Genomic DNA, 19,667 nt, shown 5'->3' with positions numbered 1-19,667 from the left:
ATATACAAATTGCATGCATAGTCCTAAGTTAGGACGAGTAACTGGTCCTAACTCGAGATAAAACTAGTCCTAACTCTTTGTGAAATCCACCCCTGGGTATTTATATCTTATAAGTTCCAGTAGTTGGTAGTCTTTTCTCTAACTCCAACACAATTTATTCAAAATCCTATTATCTGCTGTGGAATAGGGTGGAAGTATTAACACTATCTGCTGTGGAATTGGGTGGAAATACGTGACATTGTTAAAGTCATCAATAAACCAAAAGGGAAACTGACTGGGTACATTTTAACTAATTTTAGGTAGAGCGAAGAATAGTTTACTAGACCAGGACTTGAACCAACTGGACTTGAACCGTTTTAAAGCAGTCATGACATTTGGTCGTTGGATAAAAGCAGGAAAATGGTCACCTTCAGGGGTTTCATATACTTTTCCGGCTATTTAATCACAGTTTTTCTTATTTTCCCCGAGGGCAAAAGCATCAGGAATCTGACTTAAAGGGAAGGTACACGTTTGGTAATTGTCAAAGACCAGTCTTCTCACTCGGTGTATCCCATCATAGCCATATAATAACAAGCCTGTGAAAATTTGGGCTCAATCAGTCATCAAAGTTGCAAGAAAATAATAAAAGAAAAAAACACCCTTGTTGGACGAAAATAATAAAAGAAAAAACACCCTTCTTGGACGAATTTGTGTGCTTTCGGATAAGAATAAAAGACTTCTAGCTAGAAGTCTTTTATTATTTTATGTTACCAAGTCAGTTTTTAAGTTAATATTTGTTTTGAGTAATTACCAAACGTGTACCTTCCCTTTAAGTAGGAAGAGTATCATATCTGAGTTCATGTATAATGACACCCCCCCCCCCCCCCCAAAAAACAAAAAATGAAAACTTTGTGGGTTTCAGTGGAATGTATGGAAAGGTTTGCGTAACCATGTAATGACTATCTCTAAATGAGTTGGGGTGGTTCTGAAAAGAACCGTTAGTTTCAACTCTATGTTTCCATCATGCTCTGATCGTCTTCTGAAGAAAAAAATTGAAATTCCCCCAACTGACTCACAAATACAACAAATTTTGCAAATAATCTAAGTCCGGAAATCCTCACGATTATTTGCAAGTCACGCACATTGTAAGTGTCTTCCTCATGTATGTTGTCTTTTTTATATTACGTGGCACAACTGATCATCCAGTGAGAGAAGACACACAGATTCTGACCATATGCTCTTGACATTGGTGTCAATTATTAGTTCCTGTGGAAGTGATCTGTTACGATAGGGACAGGGGACACTGAATTCAATTCAATAATAAAACTCTTTGGGTGACTGTACGGAGGACGTGTGTGCAGCGGACTCTGCATTTAAAGGCACTGGACACCTTTGATAATGGGGGACTTTTGGAGGGTCCTTGTTCACAGTTCACACTAGTAGTGCATGTGGCTGTAAAGCCGGCACAATACTGAGCATGTGCGAGCATGCCCAGAGCTAGGAAAAAGGACTGAAATGTCTGCTGCCACCAGTGTCTGAAAAGTCTCCCAATGTCAAAGGCTAGTATCCACACTTGGTGAATCAAAACATAATGCATAAAATAACATTTGTGAAAATTTTTACCCAATTGGTCATTGAGGTTGCAATGAAACAAAAAAAACACCCTCGTTGCACAAATTTGTATGCTTTCAGATGCATGAAAGATGCTTCAGGCTTCTTCCTGCGATTCAAGTATTTTAGTATTTTACCTCTTCTCACAATGTTTTAAACTACCAACAGCTCCCTGTTGCTTGATAACAAGTACGTTTTAGGCTAATATTTTACCTCAAATACCAATCAAGTCCAGTGCCTTTAAGTTTCTCTTGAAGTAAGAGTAGAACAGGTGATGATAAGTAGGTCAGTCATTTAAATAATAACAAGTGCCCCCCCCCCCCACCCCAAATATTTAGAAAGTAATTTACCACACTATCGATTGTGTTTGTATATTGTGTTTGTATGGAAATAAATGTTGATTGAAAAAAAAAAAAAAATTGCCGATGCAAATTTATAGCGTTACATAAAACCAAGGGTGTAGTGAACAGAGTCCAATTTCTGAGAGCTGCTTAAAGCCATTGGACCCTTTCGGTACAGAAAATAAAATAAAAGTTCACAGATTTACAAATAATTTACAGGGTTTACAGAAGGTAATGGTGAAAGACTTCTCTTGAAATATTAGTCCATGAAATGCTTTACTTTTTAAGAAAACAGTAAAACAATATAAATTCTCGTTAGCGAGAATTACGGATTTATTTTAAACACATGTCATGACACTGCGAAACGCGCGGAAACAAGAGTGGGTTTTCCCGTTATTTTCTCCCGACTCCGATGACCGATTGAGCCTAAATTTTCACAGGTTTGTTATGTTATATATAAGTTGTGATACACGAAGTGTGGGACTTGGACAATACTGTTTACCGAAAGTGTATAATGGCTTTAAAGTTGCATGGCCCGTGAATGATTTTTGACAGATGAAACTGATGGCCTTGATAATTCACAGAGCTGTGATAATTCACAGATCTGTGATAATTCACAGAGCTGTGATAATTCACAGAGCTGTGATAATTCACAGAGCTGTGATAATTCACAGAGCTGTGATAATTCACAGAGCTGTGATAATTCACAGAGCTGTGATAACCCTGCAATACCTTTGTTTTTATCCATTTACTGTTTTGTAAATATTTTCTATCCTTCAACAACTATGTCTTAAATTTGTAAATCAGTGTAATGTTTTTTTCTCTAATTTTTAATCTTTGTATATTTTCCTGTATAAATTCGACCTCTCGTCACCATGGGAATTTGTTTTGTATTTTACAGATGAAACCAATAATGAAAAATATAAAATATCAGGCCTGAAAAATTATTTAGTAAGACACTCCTGAGGATATCAAAAGGCTCCAATAATACGCGCCTAGATATAGATCCTGGTTACAAATGTCAGCAAAAAACAACATCAGGCAAACAGACAGACAGACAGACAGATAGACAGACAGAAAACAAACAATGTGACCTACCTTTGGATGATGAGTTTCAAGTTGCTAGGGGAACCCTTGACAAGTTGGATTGCCTCTGTGTGCGATTCACATTCCTCGTTGTTAATGCTCAAGATGATGTCATCGACTTGGAGGACTCCTGATTGGCTGGCCTTCCCTTCTGGCTCAATCTGATTGGATAACCAAAAAATAAAAAAATTCAGTTGGACATTGTTTTGCACCTATATACCGCTTGCACAACGAAGAACGCACCTCTGAACAATCACATTTCCGTAATTTCAGTAGTCAATTCCATAATTTTACTTACGAAATGACAGACAAGAGGGGTGTGTGTAGGGGCATTGTACAACACGTACATATCCAGTGAAGAGTGCAAACACGCAAAACTGCTTAAGTCAGGATGTGAACCTGCTACCTCCCTTACATACCAGTGTCCAGTGTAGCAATGCCATGCCTAGCCAGGGCAGTCACAACAGTAGTTTCTCAAATAGACAACCAACCCAGTGTTAACATTGCACATGTAGTGATGAGAATACACATGGAAATCACCTAAACTACTAATTACGTGAATGAATCAGATGTCTTGACTTAACGTTTTTATGCTACAAATTTCAAGGAAAGAATACCTCAGTGGTAAAGAGGAAATCTGCAATTAAGAAGGAAATGTGTAATTTACAACATTAATCTAAAACATTAACTTTTTTTGTAGTTTTACAGGCAAGAGTGCAGGGTACACTTTAAAAGCAAGTTTGGGTGTGGCAGACAAAGTGTTTGAATTGTAGATGACAGATCAGCAAAGGTGATCTGTGTAATTGTCGATCAGTGTAAACAAAACTTCTACATGATTGTGTATCCGCACCCACACTCTGGAACTCTCTTCCTTTACATATCCGAGCTACATCGTCTCTGGACATTTTCAAAACACTGCTAAAAACCCACCTATTCAAAATTTCTTATGATTGACTTTCGGTCTGTTTTTTATTACCATTTATTTTTGCCAATACGTTTATGTAACTAACTGTTTTATTCAACGTACTCTTATTTCTTTCCGAGCTACATAATTTGTATTCTTTTTTGTTACTCTCTCTGTTTTTTGTTTGTCTTATGCGCCTCGGAATAAGTTTAGTCTTAGATAGATGGCGCTTTATAAGTTTTAATAATTATTATTATTGTAACACTGACCTGGAGATTCCTTTCTCACTACACTACATCTAACACTGACAAAAGTTAAACCAGTGCCAAACTAACACTAAGATGGGTTAACCCGAAGTCCTGGCGTCAATTTCACTAGTTTGAAACTAGGACTTGTCCTATAGGAGTTATTAAAAACTAAAGGCTTGTCCTCTAAGTTAGGACGAGTAACTTTGATTAACCTGAGATAAGACTAGTCTTCACTCATTATGAAATCAACCACTGGACGGGGTTAAATATTACTTGGATTAAGCCAGTTTGGGGTTTTGTTAATTCTGAGAATTTTTAGCTAGGCCTAGAGCAATGCATTCTAGAAAATCTGTGTGTTAGATTTGTCCTTAACATAGAGATTCGCCAGATTAAAGTGTAGTGTGAAAGGGGCTTATGTAATCAGCGCCAGACTACAATGGACATGTAGGTATTCAACCTTTCTTAATTTAATTTGAATCCTAGACAAGCTTCACAAGCTGCAAGTGTGTCCTTCATACAAGACAAAATGCTTTGAATGCCTTGCCCAAATATAAAGTGTTACGTAATTGGAAACAATGGGTTAAATAAAAGAAGCAAAAATGTTTTACAGCTACATTTATTACGTAACCTCAACAGTCCAGTCAATCGTAGAGTAGTCTCCATGGTCAATCAAAGAATTGTGAAATCTGCTCACATTATATTAGAGCAAAGAACACTCACAAAGTATTACGTAATTCAGAACAATATGCTTTTAAAAATAAAAGAAATATTCTGCAAACAAAATGTATTGGTTTCAGCATTACATAACCTCAACAGTACTGTCAAGTCATAGAGAAGTCTCCATGGTCAAATGGTTGTGTAATTTGCACAGACAAATGGCAGGAAAAAACATGTTTAGCGTCATGACTTTTTTGAAAAATGAAGGAGGAGGGCCTGTTTTGTTTTTTAAATGGACGCTCATTACACTATACAGCCATTGGACACTTTTGGTAAACAGGAAAACCCACCCTTGTTTACGCACGTTTCGACTTGTCATGACATGTGTTTAAAATAATTTTGTAATTCTCCATATCGAGAATTGATCATTGTTTTCATGGAATAATATTTCAAGAGAATTGTTTCACCAATACCTTCTTTAAACATGTTTAAACCCTGTAGGTTATTTGTAAATCTGTGAACTTTTTTTTCTGTTCCGAAAGTGTCCAATGGCTTTAAAAGACAACCAGCTGGGTTAATTTAAAAAATTAAAAAAATGCCTGAGATCATTCTAAAAATAATGATTTTTTTTTGCATTAAAAAAGAAAAACAAGAAAAAAAGGAGGCTGCCTCTAAAAAGGAAGGGGGAGGGGACACTAAACCTGTTTTTTTTTAAATTTGGCCTAATATAAGAACATGGACACTTCCTCATATCATCACCAAGGACATGTAAAGTCTATTATCATGGTATCCATAACACATTGTTCCAATACTATTTCACTGATTGCTACTATGAGCCTAAGTGATTAGTCGTTATTTACACAAGTCTAGATATTAAAAACCTCTCATCTTGACACCTGTGGTCCTAGAGAGGGTGGACACAGGAACCTGTTTACTCAGACCATGGAGGAAGAAATAGAGATTGGTTGGACTGGATGGGGGCGGGTGTGTGTCGGGATCCTAGCAACTTCAGGGGTGAGCCATGGAGGAAGGAAAGAGACATGTTTACATTACCACTTATCTGGATTATAACAATAGATATTTATACTAGTCTAGTGTAGATATTCAAAACCGCTCATCTTGACACCTGTGGATGCTAGAGGGTGGACACAGGAACCCGTTTGCTCAGACTGGGTGTGCTGGGTGTGTGTTGCAATCCTAGCAACTTTAGGGGCGAGTCAGTGGGAACAATCATTGCAAGAGAGGATTTCATATTACCACTTTTCTGGATTAGAACAATAGATAATTACAGTAGTCTAGATATTCAAAACCGGTCAGGAACCTGTTTACTCTCAGACTGGGTGGACTGGGTGCTGGGTGTATGTTGCAATCCAGCGGGGCGAGTCAGTGGGTACAATCATTGCAAGAGAGGTGTTAACATGACCACTTATCTGGATTATAACAATAGATACTGGGTGTGTATTGATACAGGATTAGGTATATTCATCAATTAACGCCTTAATCCTTGGCTTTAGTATGGGTGCATAAGGGTTCAGGGGAGGGACTGTCACAAAATATTGGTTCCCTGGGTGAAGTTGCCTAATAGGATAGGGGAGGTACTGTCCCAAAATGTTTTTTTTTCTTTAGTGTAGGTTTTTTTTAGAGCTGTGTTCCCATCTGACTTTTTTAAGTACCACAACTTTTCTGCAGAATGAAAAAGTTAAATCAACCCTGTCAACTTAACGCGATGTAAAACTAATGTGCCGAAAGGAGTCACGAAAGCTTTCCGTGAAGCCATAGTAACTTATCAGAGGCGCTAAAAAGTCCAATGGGAATGGCTCTGTGCTGTTAACCTACTGCAACCATGTTATAAAACGCTATACAAACGTCGCTGAATGTAAGTCCAGGTTGGAATGCACGGTAGAATGAATAAATAACAATAATAATCATAAGGAAAATAAATATTGCGCATGTATCCACCTAATAAGGTGCTCAAAGCCTCTGAAAAGAAGAAAACAGAAACGAATCAATAGAGGGAAGAGGGAACATTGGGAAAACAAAAGAAATAAACTACTGAAAAGCTGTTTGAAACAAATGAAACTTCAATTTGTCTTTAAAAGTGTCCACGGTGCCACTATCCCGAATGTGTTTTGGCAACTGATTCCATAGGAATGGTCCAGCGTGCACAAAGGAATTACACCAACGCCAGTCACTGTAACTTTCCACGTGGCAGCGAAAGTTGCCCAATAGGGGAGGTGGAGGTTCTCTCCAAAACGATTCCTGGGTGTGCGTGTGTATGTGTATCTTGATTGTTCAATAAGGGAGGGACCGTACCAAACTATTGATTATCTTTGTGTATAAGATCTAGATTGCCTATCTGGAAGGGACCGTACCCAATCATGGGGTTTTCCGTTAATGGGAGATCTCAGTTACACAATAGCAGAGGGGTCATCCTGAAACATTGGTTTTTTTCCCAGGAGTTTATGAGATAATGTCAAAATGATGACAACTGAGATGGTTCAATCAGTTTTTAAAGTGCCCGTTTTTGTTGTCGTAATAAACAAACATGGGTTTTTACCTCATGTTTCACATGCTTGTTTGTTTGTTTTATCAATGATTAAGTGCTGCTTAAAAAAATGAGGCAGTGTATAAAAACTATATTTCTTTGAAAATTTTAAGCTGGTTTTCCCCCCTTTTTTCCAGAACTTTGTTTTCATTTGTTTTAAGTGTATGACTAGAAATCCTTGATCAAGTAGCTTTTATTGAACGAAGACCTTGATTCGACAAATCAAGAGTGCTTTGAGCTCACGTGTTGTTGCATTTTTTCTCCTGCTTAGTCAGTAAGTATTGTCTGCCAAATATGCAGCTTGCTATTGTCATGCAGTAAATGCATCACACTTCTTTCAAAAAAACAGACGCAATTCGCTTCTTTTGATTTCAATTTGAAAAGAAAATTGACTTTTTATTATCATGACCTTATACTGGAATGAATGACATTGGAGATTCCAATAGAGAATAATACGAATATGATACAATACAGTTTGTTTGCAGTACTGAATACAATGCGCATTCCAGGATAACAGCACACGTAAACAAGATCAATTCATAATGCATTTTAGTAAATTATGCAGTGATCTTCATGAAGAGGATTGTGCATTAGTTCGCCAAAAGAGGGGGCTGTTCATAAATACTTGTTTCCAAATAACCCAGTACTATTGGTGATGAATTAAAATAGAGGTGCACATAGTACATTAATAAATAGTACGAAGTCTAATAATGTTTGCAGTTAATGTACTTGCAGGAAGTAAATACTTAAAGGGGTCTCATTACATAAATAATCGGGACAGTGTATCCATTTTGATTGGTCAGGAGGAGATCAGGTGCCATGTTAAAAATATAAAACGCCATGTTTAAAATATAAACATGGTGAGAAATGTTTAAAACAAATCAATGGCTTTTGCAACCTTACGCTTGGTGTAAATTTACGCGCAACGAAATCAATATATACTAGTACTCAATGTACAGTACAATCTATTAGTGCGTGCGATACGCAAAACCATCGAGCGTTTCTTGAACTTTTGCGAAATGAAGCCTTAGGACATGAGAGGAACTGAAAATTTACAGAAAAGTTTTACAGATTTTCCAACACTAATTATTACTTTCATTATTTTGAAAAGATATTTGGGAATAAATGAGGGGTGATTCAGTCTTCAACGCTCTTCTAAAACCTTGCAGGGTCGTTGCTGTGCAAAAATGTGCACATCCTATTTTTATCAAGATGATGTCATTGGATGTTTTGGATGTTGACAAATTTGCCTGTAAGGTTATTGAATACAATGGCAATTGATAAAATTTGTGGATGTAAGAACTTTTCGCAATTTAATCTCCGTCACGTTTTGTGTGTTTTCAACATTGGAAGCGCCAATTACGGAATGAATTAAAATATTAAATTACATAAAATAAGCACACTAAAATGACTGCCCTGTTATTGGTGGTTGCGCTGTTGGATGTGGCTAAATTAAGTATTTAATGTGAGGTTAATAGTTAGACACTTGAAATTGTCTCCCTTATTCACATGAAGAATGTTAGTACATCTTAATATTGAATTTTACAAATTTCCTTTCCTCTTTAAGGATTTTTGAAAAAAGAATGCTTGACAAGAACAAGGGATTCTTTGATCTAAATTGAGAAGTAACTTGATCAAGCTATTAGGACATGTGCGTGATTTGAAAAACCTAAGTTGAAATTAAGTGCTAACAAAAAGCCTAAAAGTCATTTCAAGACAAATTTACACACAAAATTTATCCCGTTACATGTGTGTCTGAAAGCAACGAAAACAATTTAGCCCTTTTACGTCTGCAGCTGGGTTTATTTTGTAAGCCATTAACTGCATTAGTGAAAGATTGAAGTGGTTGCAACACTAGTGAGTAACATTCCTTCATGATTCAAAACCAAGTCCGAAACAATCATCCATACCAAAGCTTACACTTAAAGGGAAACTGACATCCAAACTTTGTAGGTAAGAAACAATTTATCCAAACAGTCTGGACTTCATGAATGTTTGGGGTACAGGTTGGATCATTTGTTTATTCCAGCTGCCTCCGATTCAAATCCAGGACCAAAGCCCGAGCCCGTTTAAAACTTTTTCCGAGTGAAAATTTGCTCCAAATAAAACTAAAAGCAACTCTTGGTAAGGGCCTACAAGAGGGGAAACATGCACCAGGCAAGGAGTTGCACAAATATACAGACGAGACGATTAAGCTGTTTGATTACTCAGCAACGCAAGAGACACTCAGTATATGGGTGTGAAGAAGTGAAAAGCCTTGTTTCTTGCTCAAACCTATTGATAAGAGGGATAAGGTCAGACACACTGGTGGTAGATTTGCCATGACAATATCCATAAAAAAGACATAGGTTTGTTACAGAAAGTATAGTCAAAGTCATGGTTTTGATAAAGGGCATTTAAATAACTGAGGTTTTTTTTAAGCCAAAATAAGTCTAGTATTGGTATCCTTTGTTTGTGTTTTGCATTTCAGTATCTAGCCCAACAAGACAAAGGGAATTTAGCATCTTTACTGTAGTACGTAAATTTGCAACAGAAACAGATTTTCCGCCAAATTGTCATTTTGCATACAAAATTCTGTTAACTGAAGTTTTCCACGAGCATTCTTTTCTTGTGACAATCGAATCTAAAGTTGGCCCTGGTTGGATCTTTTCTTTTTAATAGAGATACACGTAACCATAAGAATTGTTTATATTTCACAGTTTACAATGTTTTGCTGTTCAGGTCCAGTTTGGAATGTCAAGCATGTCTTTTGTGCGACACATTCCGGATTTTATTCCTTCCTGCTTTTTAGTTTCATTGTTGTTATTGATTGTTGTTTTCTCAATTATGTGGCAATTGTTGCTGTTTTTTCTAGTAGTAAAGGAAGATCCCATCAATAAGCCAAGAAGTAGGCCTACATACCATGGAGGAATTTGATCCTTGTGTATTGCACAATGAGGGGTGCAACAAGGGGGGCCAACATGTTGAGACATGTAATGTAGATTTCTATACAACTCCAGATGGGGTATCGAAAATGTCACTCCACATACAATGTGCAGCTAGTTGTCTGCAATTTGAAAACAAATGGCCAGAGCATAGAATCCTTTGCTCTTTTGTAGCAAGCTACACACAATGCAATAAAACTTCACACTATTTTCAGCTGTGGTTTTCAATGTGGCTCAAACCTCAAAGAATAGGTAACCCATAATCACAATCTTGGGCAGGGTTAATTGTTGTTTGGAGGCTTAAAATATTATTATCAGACTGATTATTATTCTCTAAACGATCACACCATGCTGTGAATTTTTTGATAGATTATTTCTTTTTTATAATTAATACAGGATTTGTAGATGTTTTGCGAGATCAACCAGCAACAAACCTGTGCCAAATTGGGCATATATAAATCAGTTCAGTGAGTCAGGAGAAAATAATGAAACAAAACTATGTCAAAATTTCAGCATGTAAACACATCCTTTTTAGCGGAATCCGTTTTTTTTTTTTTTAGGCTTTCAGACACAGTTTTCTTGATTAAAACTTCGCAGATTTCTTTTCCACAATGAACTTAGTAATCAGTTTGTATTCAGACTTAATTAAACTTGGTGTTTTTTGTCCTTGCCATCTTTACCAGTCATCTACATCACATACCATTGAGCATAAATGTTTGCTTACAATTTTTCTGCTTTCTGTTTTAAAAGACACTGGACACTATTGGTCTTCTCGCTTGCTGTATCTCACCATAAATGCATAAAATAACAAATCTGTGAAAATTTGAGCTCAATCGGTCATCGAAGTTGCCAGACAATAATGGAAGAAAAGACACCCTTTTCACATGGAGTTGTTTGCGTTGAGATGGTTGATTTCGAGACCTCAAATTCTAAATCTGAGGTCTCAAAATAAAATTCGTGGAAAATTACTTCATTCTCGAAAACTACTCCACTTCAGTGGGAGCCGTTTCTCACAATGTTTTATACTACCAACCTCTCCCCATTAATAAGAAAGGTTTTATGCTAACAATTATTTTGAGTAATTACAAATAGTGTCCACTGCCTTAAAAAGCAAAGCTATGCAGAAAACCAGTCACAGACAGTACGCGCAAGATGCACAAATATTTTTGGCACAGCTTCTGTTTATGCTAAACAAATTCTATGAAATTGGGCCCAGGGTAGAATCAACATGAAAGAAGGATAAGAGATTTGTGAACATTGCGGTTAAGGGTCAATTATGAACATAGCGCATTAGCTGAACAATTTCACATTTGACCTGTCACACTGGGAATGTCAACAAAATAATGTTAATAAATGCCAACTGAACAATGCAGAATGTTTGTATGAATGAGAGAGTTAAGTTAGCTGCCTGCCTGCCTGCCTGACGCCAACTCTACGTATACTGAGACCACAGAATTAAACTCAATAATTACATGTCGTTAAAGTTGCCGGCACGTTTTTTTGGCACAAAACATTGGGGGGTTTCCCAATAATTTTTTTCCTACTAAAATTAAAACTGTTGAACTTCTTAACGCAAATAATACAAAAACTTTCTCAAATGCCACAGACAATCCATAAAAAACATGTAAACATGCAAAATTGTTTGTAAATTGCCAAAGGACAAATGTCTGGATCACAACAATAGTTCATTTTCAGTCTTGATTTAACTACCACTCATAATCATTTATAATTTATCAGTCGCAGCCAAGAACCTGCCCACAACGTCATGCCAGAAGTGTCTATCTCTCAATCTACCACTTGGCCCTTCATATAATCATTGGGAAGATTTTGTTGTGCACTACCTTAAATGATGACTGTAACTTTCTTGAATCCATAAATATTGCTATTTCAAAATTTTAATCCAGATTTTGGGGTTAAATCAACCAAAAATCAAACCTACCATCTTACGTAAAGAGCAATTGTAGGTTCAACAAATAATTATCAGACTTATATGATTTTTTGTCAACAAACTAAATGCCCCTCTATTAAAATCTAGTTACTGCACTGTGACGGTAAACAGAATGTTGTAAATGATTGAAAAGTTTGAGCAAAAATTCAACAGGATTTTTCTGTATGGTCTTCAATGATTCGTCATGGATAGTTATGTTTTTTAGTCAACCATGCTCAGACCTAGGTCTAGTCATTGCACTGTGATGGTAAACAGAATGTTGTAAATGATTAAGTTTTGAACAAGAAATAACAAGGTTTTTCTGAACGGTCGTCATGGGTTCAAATTCCAAAGGGTGCTTATCCATATTGAAGGAAGATGCACAATGTAGGGACAAACCTCTTTTCACAACCCATGTTACAATGTATCATCCTTTAAAAAAATAATAATGATAATAATGATTTAAATATGATGATTATTTGTACAATGAGTAGCACTAAAACAAAAGATATTATATGACATTGTCTAGAAAAAACTGCAGGCTATTAACTATCACCTCTCAACTTACCCTGTGAGCTACCAAAAAAAATCCAACCTTTTCAAATAATGCTTATTTTCAGATGTGGATAATGTTCTTTCTTAAATATGCGTTAATTTGTTTTTGAGTGTGTGAATGTTCTTTTGACCATATAACTGATTGTGATTGCTCCCATTAATACATCAGAGAGATTCAACCGAACATGACACTTAAAATGTGTGCAACTAAAACTTCCTGATGGCAAATAAAATGCACAGTTTTATAAGCATGGATGGCTAACATTACTTTCGGATTGTGCGATTTGGGCTTTAAAAACTATTTGTTATAAAACTAGTATGGTTGGATTGCTGGACAGATGTTGTAAAAGTAGAGTTAGGTAGAATGGTTAAAATACATTCCTTGACATTGAGTGGTTTTCCCTATTAATTTTATGTCAACATTTGGTTAGAACTACAAAATGGTGGACCACCTGTTGGTTCAATGCGTCCATTTAAGCACAAGGCCTGCTTGTGGTGTATGGGGTACTTTGTCGAAAATACCCTCCAGAAGTTCCTTCAGAATATAAATTCTAAAACCTTAACATTAACACTTTCCTTTCAAAGGTGTACAAAGATCAAGCCAAGTACTTAAACATGAAAGTAAACTAAACCTGAAAAAAATTAAAATGCAAGCAGAAAACAAACTGAAACCATAAAATAAACTAAGTTCAACAAATAATCAGGTACAGAACAGTCTTTCCTGTAAAAACATTAAAAATAAAAATATACCCCAAATATTTACTTTTAGTTTGTAAGGTGCAAGAAAATACATAGCCATGTCTTCAACCATACATGACAATAATGACTGCAGTGCCAAAACAAGAAAAGTTAAACAAACAAAAAAGAAATAAATTAAACAAATATTTAAAAATGTACAATACAAACAATTTTTAATAACCTCAGAAAACACAGCATTTTTCTCTGCCTCGTTAAATATAATTGTTTAGGCCTATTGGTTACTCCTTTAAGTCTCAAATTTGTTTGTACTGTTTTCATGAAGTATGGAAATAAATTTAAGTTTGAATGAATGAATGAATGAAATCCTGCAATTCAAAGCTTAGGTAAACACTGAAAGCAAGCCTTCACACCTTGCTAAATAAGTGGGCACCATAGAACAGCTGCATGTCAGACGAGAAACAGCACAGCTTGTTTAATTTGCTGTTCACCACACTGTTAAATTGCTTCATCAGAAATACTCAGTGTTAACCTAAAAATATTTAAAATCAAAAACACTGACTCTATAAATCTTGTAAACAGGAAGTGCTGTATACATCATACACTACCACACAGGTTCATGTTTGTTAAAAAAACAATGTGGCATATTTCATTTTGCCTACCCCTTAAAAAAAATTCAGTAATTTGTTGGGCCTCTGCAACAAGGCCTTATCCAGCGAGGTAGAAACACGTACAATAGGACCGAATCAGACTCCTAAATGAAATGTTCACATGCAAGAAACCATCCGAAAAGATCCTTTGTGCGCTGCCTTGCGTGTGAAGTTGCTTCCGTAGCTTATTCTTTTGTGGTTATAGATTGAAGTAAAGTGCCCAGACATTATCAAAGAAAACAACCGTTCCTAAATGCTGGTATTTAAGCCCTACCCAGTTTGGGAATTTAATTTGAATGCATGTCACATGTTCAAGTTGGAGCTGCTGCACACAAGGATGCATGCACAGCTGATACTCTGGAATGGCTGGTGGTGCATTGATTTCATTGAATTTCTTGCATGGTTCATGGGAAAATAATTGACTGGGCTGGGATTTACGAAAATGGCTCTCATTGTTGTCTTTTTAATAATATATACCAACAAATGCATTGTTATTATGGTGAACTTGTTGAGGGATCAGAAGTGTGTACAGTAACTAAATACTACCCCGACCAATCAAAATCCAACAGGTTTTGTTTGAATCTGTTGGACTGAGGACTGAGGAGTGTAGGCCTACATTCCGTTTTAATGCTTTACATTAACTCTCCATGGGATCAGGCATACCACGAATCAGAGTCAAACAGAGGCGTTGAGTTACTGAATCCGAATGGTGTTGGACCGATGATTGTTGTAAACTTTACATGGTGTCAGGCATTCCACCACAATCAGATTCCAACGAATGGATGTTGAGTTTTGATAGAGTGTGGAAAGTATAGTTGCCTTGGATAGGTCGAGTTGGTCTTTGAAAAGCGTTTGTAACCGTTTGCTATAAAATGCATATGATTAGAAAGATATTTTAAAAGTAGAATATAATGATCCATACAAGTATCACTCGAAATTGCATGGTTTTCCTCTTACCTCGTCGACAAACACGGTCGGCCATTTATGGGAGTCAAATTTTTGACTCCCATAAATGGCCGACCGTGTTAGTTCGCAAATTTAAAGGAAAACCACGCGATTTTGAGGCAAATATGTGTGGATCATTGTATTCTACTTTTAAAACATCTTTCCAACCATATGCATTTTATAACAAATGGTTACAAAGCGCTTTTTATAGACCAACTCGTCCGATCCAAGGCAACGTGTTCCTTTAAATATGATTCAAAAACGAAACATTTTACAAAATTAATTATTTTCCTCCTAAAATCTGTGTCCCAAAAAAATTAACTACAAAAAGAATGCTTTCTGAAAATGCTTCCGTTGTGAGTTAAAAATCAAACATGAAATCATAGTTGTTATGTGAACATTTGTGCTTAGTGTTCAACAAATTTATAATTAAACAAAAAATTGATAAAATATTCATCATAAATATTAGGAAGAGTCAATTGATTTGAATTAGTGATTCTTTTTTAAATGAAAACATTTCAGTATTTATTTCAGTACTTTTTTGTTGGACAAAACTAATTGTGAACAAAATCAGTTAAGATAGAGATTTTTCAATGGCACTTTTCATGTGCAATTTCTTAAAAAGGAAAATTTGACCTACATTTTGTTTCCTCTGACTGAGACTATTAAACAGTGATTCAGGAAGTGATTGCATTAGGGAAATGCCCCATACAGGATGTTGTGTGTTGCTTGAATTACTCCAAACTTACACAAAGTAATTGTATGGTTTTCTTTTACTTTGTGAACTAACACGGTCGGCCATTTATGGGAGTCAAAAATTTGACTCCCATAAATGGCCGACCGTGTTAGTCGACGAGGTAAAAGGAAAACCGTGCAATTTCGAGGCATGTTTGTGTGGATTATTGTATTCTACTTTACAGCATCTTTCTACCCATATGCTTTCTACAACAAACGCTTTTCAAAGACCAACACGACCGATCCAAGGCAACGTGTTCCTTTAATAAATGATAAAGTGGCATGTCTGATGAGGAAATTAATCATTAAAAAACTCAACACACATCTATATGCAGGGTTTACATGCCAGTAGGACCCAGTTAGATTATCATAATAGTTTTATATTATGTTATTCAAAATCATTCAAACTTCATCGCAGCCAAAGGCTGTAATGTGTTTAAAATACAGAGTTTTCACTGACGCACAGCGCACACCAATGGTAATGGCATGTTAAAAATGTACCCCCCCCCTTCCAAACATTGACTTAGTCTGGAAGTCTTGAAAAAAAAACTTAATTATTATTAAAAATATAAAACAAACATTATTCTCTCTCGAGGTTTCGGATTAATAATATTAATAATAATAACAGCGCATAATATCACATTTCACAATATCAATCTCAATGCGCTTTACATGACATAGGCTTAGACCCAGTAACTGGGGCGCTGTACTCCTTTTTTCGAAATTTTGAAATTCTCGGTCGAACTAGCTAAGACTAAGAGTACAGCGCCCAAGTTACTGGGTCTAACATAGGCTACAGATTGGAAACGAAGTTGTTTTTTACACCAACCATTCAAATACATGTAGCAGGTTATTCCTGCATTGAGTTGGAGTTTGCAAACTACGCTTTCCATCTATTAATGGAAAAGTGGTGGCGCCATACACTTACAGAACCTTTTCCCTGAGATAAACCTCAGTCTTTAATTTATTTCCGAGAAACCAGCTTTCTTTATCAAACAAAAACATTACACATTTTAGGCCCCTACAATACAAGAAAAAATAAAAAAATAATTTATTACAAGAAATAATTTATCATAAAAACAAGAGCTTCATCACAAAGCAGAACATTTTTTTTGAAATTCGTGATTGTAAACAAACCTCTGTGACTCTGTTTCTACTTTCTGAGTCAGTTCAGAGTGTTTGTTTACTATTTTATAAAATTAAATGTGAACTCAAAAACTCGAATGGTCTGTTGTTAGGGCTCCTGTACTATTAGTAATGGTGTTTTAACATCATTACTAATTTCACAAGATCTAGACAAATTGCAAAGCATCACCAGCAATTATCAGAATCCTTACCCTAGCAATAGTGAGCGGACACCGGTGTTCCGAACCACCTTTCACGGAGAATCCCCACGGTGCTCCACCCTGCAGTGTCACATCCAATGTTCTCGTTCTCAAATCGCACTCACTCTCAACTTCTTCCATTTTGGGATATCCACAGAAGCGTCACGGCTGAGACAGTTACACAGTCATGGGCGAGCAAGATGCAGTTGTAACTCAACGAGTTTGTAAAGTGGAAGTTAAAACTTACATAAATAAAAGGTGTTTTCTGACTTCAAGCCGGTAGACAATTTTCAGAATTTGGAATTCAGTCTGGTACCCAGGCGTATAATATTTTGAGGTGGCACCAGTCTAAATAATGCGGAAGAAAGATATTCACTGGTTCGCTGGTGATTATCTGCGGAAATAAGGTACTTGAACATTTAAATGTACGGTTACCAACTATAACGCCTACGATGTCTCCAAAATGACAAAGCAAAATATATATCTTTTTGAAATAAAATTAGTGGAGTATATCAATAGAGGGCGGGCAATACATTTTGTTTGGTCAAAATCATGCAGCAAAGAAGAAAAACATAAAAATTCAAAGTAGAACAGTATGATCTGAAGCCTTGTTAAAATTTGTAGAATGAACAGATTAATAATTGTTATATTTAAAAAATGTACTCATAGGTAATTATTTTTATTTATCTTATTTCCAAAAGTTCTAAAAAAGTAGCAATCCTGAACAACAAAAAAAGATTCATTTTACAAAACTCCAATTTCCAAACATCACCATTTAATCATGAATTAATTCACTGGATTTCCATTACAAATTACACACAGCTTATTTTTAATGTTTTATTTAGTGAGTAACGCAAATCCATACAGTCCATATCAAAGATTATAGAGCACCGCAATTAAGGCGCAAGATGCGGAACTGAAGCTTTATCTATTGTTGGAACGTGAAATTCGCATGCCCCATTTCAGCAAGTGAATGTTTTGTTTCCCAGCATTGATAGGAATGGTCATTGTCCGTGCTAATCTGCACTGATCTATTGTTGTATCAAAAGAGTTACTGAAAAGAAATGGCATCCAGTGGCATTTCACATTTCAGCCCAAGTTCCGCTTCTTGCGCCTTGCGGCGCTCTATAATGTTTGTTCCATACAGACTGCTTGCTAGTCTTTAAAACCTTTCCAGTCTTATACATGAGATGAATTTTCGCTAATTTGCTGAAACTTGATAAAGTCAAACAATTTTATTTATTTAGGAATTACATTTGTTAGTAACTTTTGTTTTTGCAACTTCAATTGTAGACTACGGTATGTGTTTGATGGCTTCCATTCGCCATTGTGAGATGGTGAACACATTCATATGTTATGTTATCGGATTTGGGTAAATTTGTCCGTTATATACACCCAAACCAAACAGTGCAATATTATGTGTCCGCCATATCTCAAAAAGGCTACTAGCAGCTAATAAACAGATAGCCAGTCATAGCCATAGCTAATTAAAGTCACTCAAGTTGTCACTCAAGACATTGTTTGAAAAATTGCTGCCAAAGTGGTCCTGTAGCATGCACTGAGTTGGTTGCCTCCTAGTTGCCTACAAAAGTTGCCTCGTGTGACAAGGCCCTTAGTCCACTACTTTGTACCACAAAGTCTCCAAAAGGTGTCATGGAATTTGGCACACACACTTATTGTTGAATATTTTATGCATACAAAATAAAATGAAACTTGAAAGTAATCAACATTAACTTGAAAAATAAAAATAAACGATTTAATTTTAAATTGCTGAATACATGTATATGAATACAAAACAACAATCGAATGCTTTAATTAATAGATGTTGCTCCACCAAACTTCACATAAAAAAAGTGTTTGTCTGTTTGTTAACTTCTTACCTCACCAAATTTAAAATTAACATTGCACAATGTTTATTACTGTAACAATCACCCCCCCCCCCCCCCACAAATAAACCCAAAACCCTCACTTCTCTTTGTTCACAATCATGCAATTTTGCAATTGTGGGGAGAAGAAAAAAAATGGCAAATCACAAAAACAATCATACTTTTTTTCTTTAAGTTTTCAATGGCAGTATATTATTTTGTTTTGATGATAAATTCAGCTGTTCAGCTGAAATGATGCAGGCATGTCTCCATCAGGAATGATTTGGTCTTTTTGAAATTTCAGGAAATTGGGGGAAGATTTGTACATACACATTTCTGGCTACTTTTCTGATGTATCCACAGGCACTCAACTCTGACACAAGCAAACTTCCCATTGACAGAACATCCTTTGTTTTGTTTTTGTTTTTCCCCCTCAAAATATAACCCGCCTGTCAATAAATAATTTATAAAAAATATAGATATTTAGCTTTAAAAATACCCCAAACTAGAAGAAATTCATGGCTTTGATAGCAAATTCATAGCAAATTTACAAAACACCTAGGTAACATATTGACATGAAATTAAGGCGCAAGAGTGGCATAGGTCTGCTATGCAGTATGAACAAAAAACACCTTGCTTTTTTTTTTTTGCTTTTTTTTTTTTTCTTTAAAATT

At 35.9% G+C, this 19,667-nt stretch overlaps 1 protein-coding gene across 1 annotated transcript; it reads right to left on the bottom strand.

Moving 5' to 3' along the window:
• Positions 1 to 2,983: 2,983 nt before the first annotated feature.
• Positions 2,984 to 17,430, bottom strand: LOC117305667 (synaptopodin-2-like). The gene is made up of 2 exons (XM_033790523.1): positions 17,141 to 17,430; positions 2,984 to 3,178 (listed from the first exon to the last, which is right to left on the bottom strand). The coding sequence occupies exons 1-2, from the start codon at positions 17,267 to 17,269 to the stop codon at positions 3,026 to 3,028; spliced, it is 282 nt and encodes a 93-aa protein (XP_033646414.1). The 5' UTR covers positions 17,270 to 17,430; the 3' UTR covers positions 2,984 to 3,025.
• Positions 17,431 to 19,667: the final 2,237 nt, after the last annotated feature.

Source organism: Asterias rubens, unplaced genomic scaffold (genome assembly GCF_902459465.1).
Source record: "Asterias rubens unplaced genomic scaffold, eAstRub1.3, whole genome shotgun sequence".
In the NCBI taxonomy this organism is placed as follows: Eukaryota; Metazoa; Echinodermata; class Asteroidea; order Forcipulatida; family Asteriidae; genus Asterias; species Asterias rubens.
This window is presented reverse-complemented; position numbering and strand designations above follow the sequence as displayed.

Coding starts and splice junctions, on each gene's coding strand:
- LOC117305667 (XM_033790523.1), bottom strand. CDS start 17,269: ATGGAAGAAGTTGAGAGTGAGTGCGATTTGAGAACGAGAACATTGGAT. Junction 3,179..17,140: donor GTCCGCTCACTATTGCTAGG/GTAAGGATTCTG, acceptor TTATCCAATCAG/ATTGAGCCAGAAGGGAAGGC.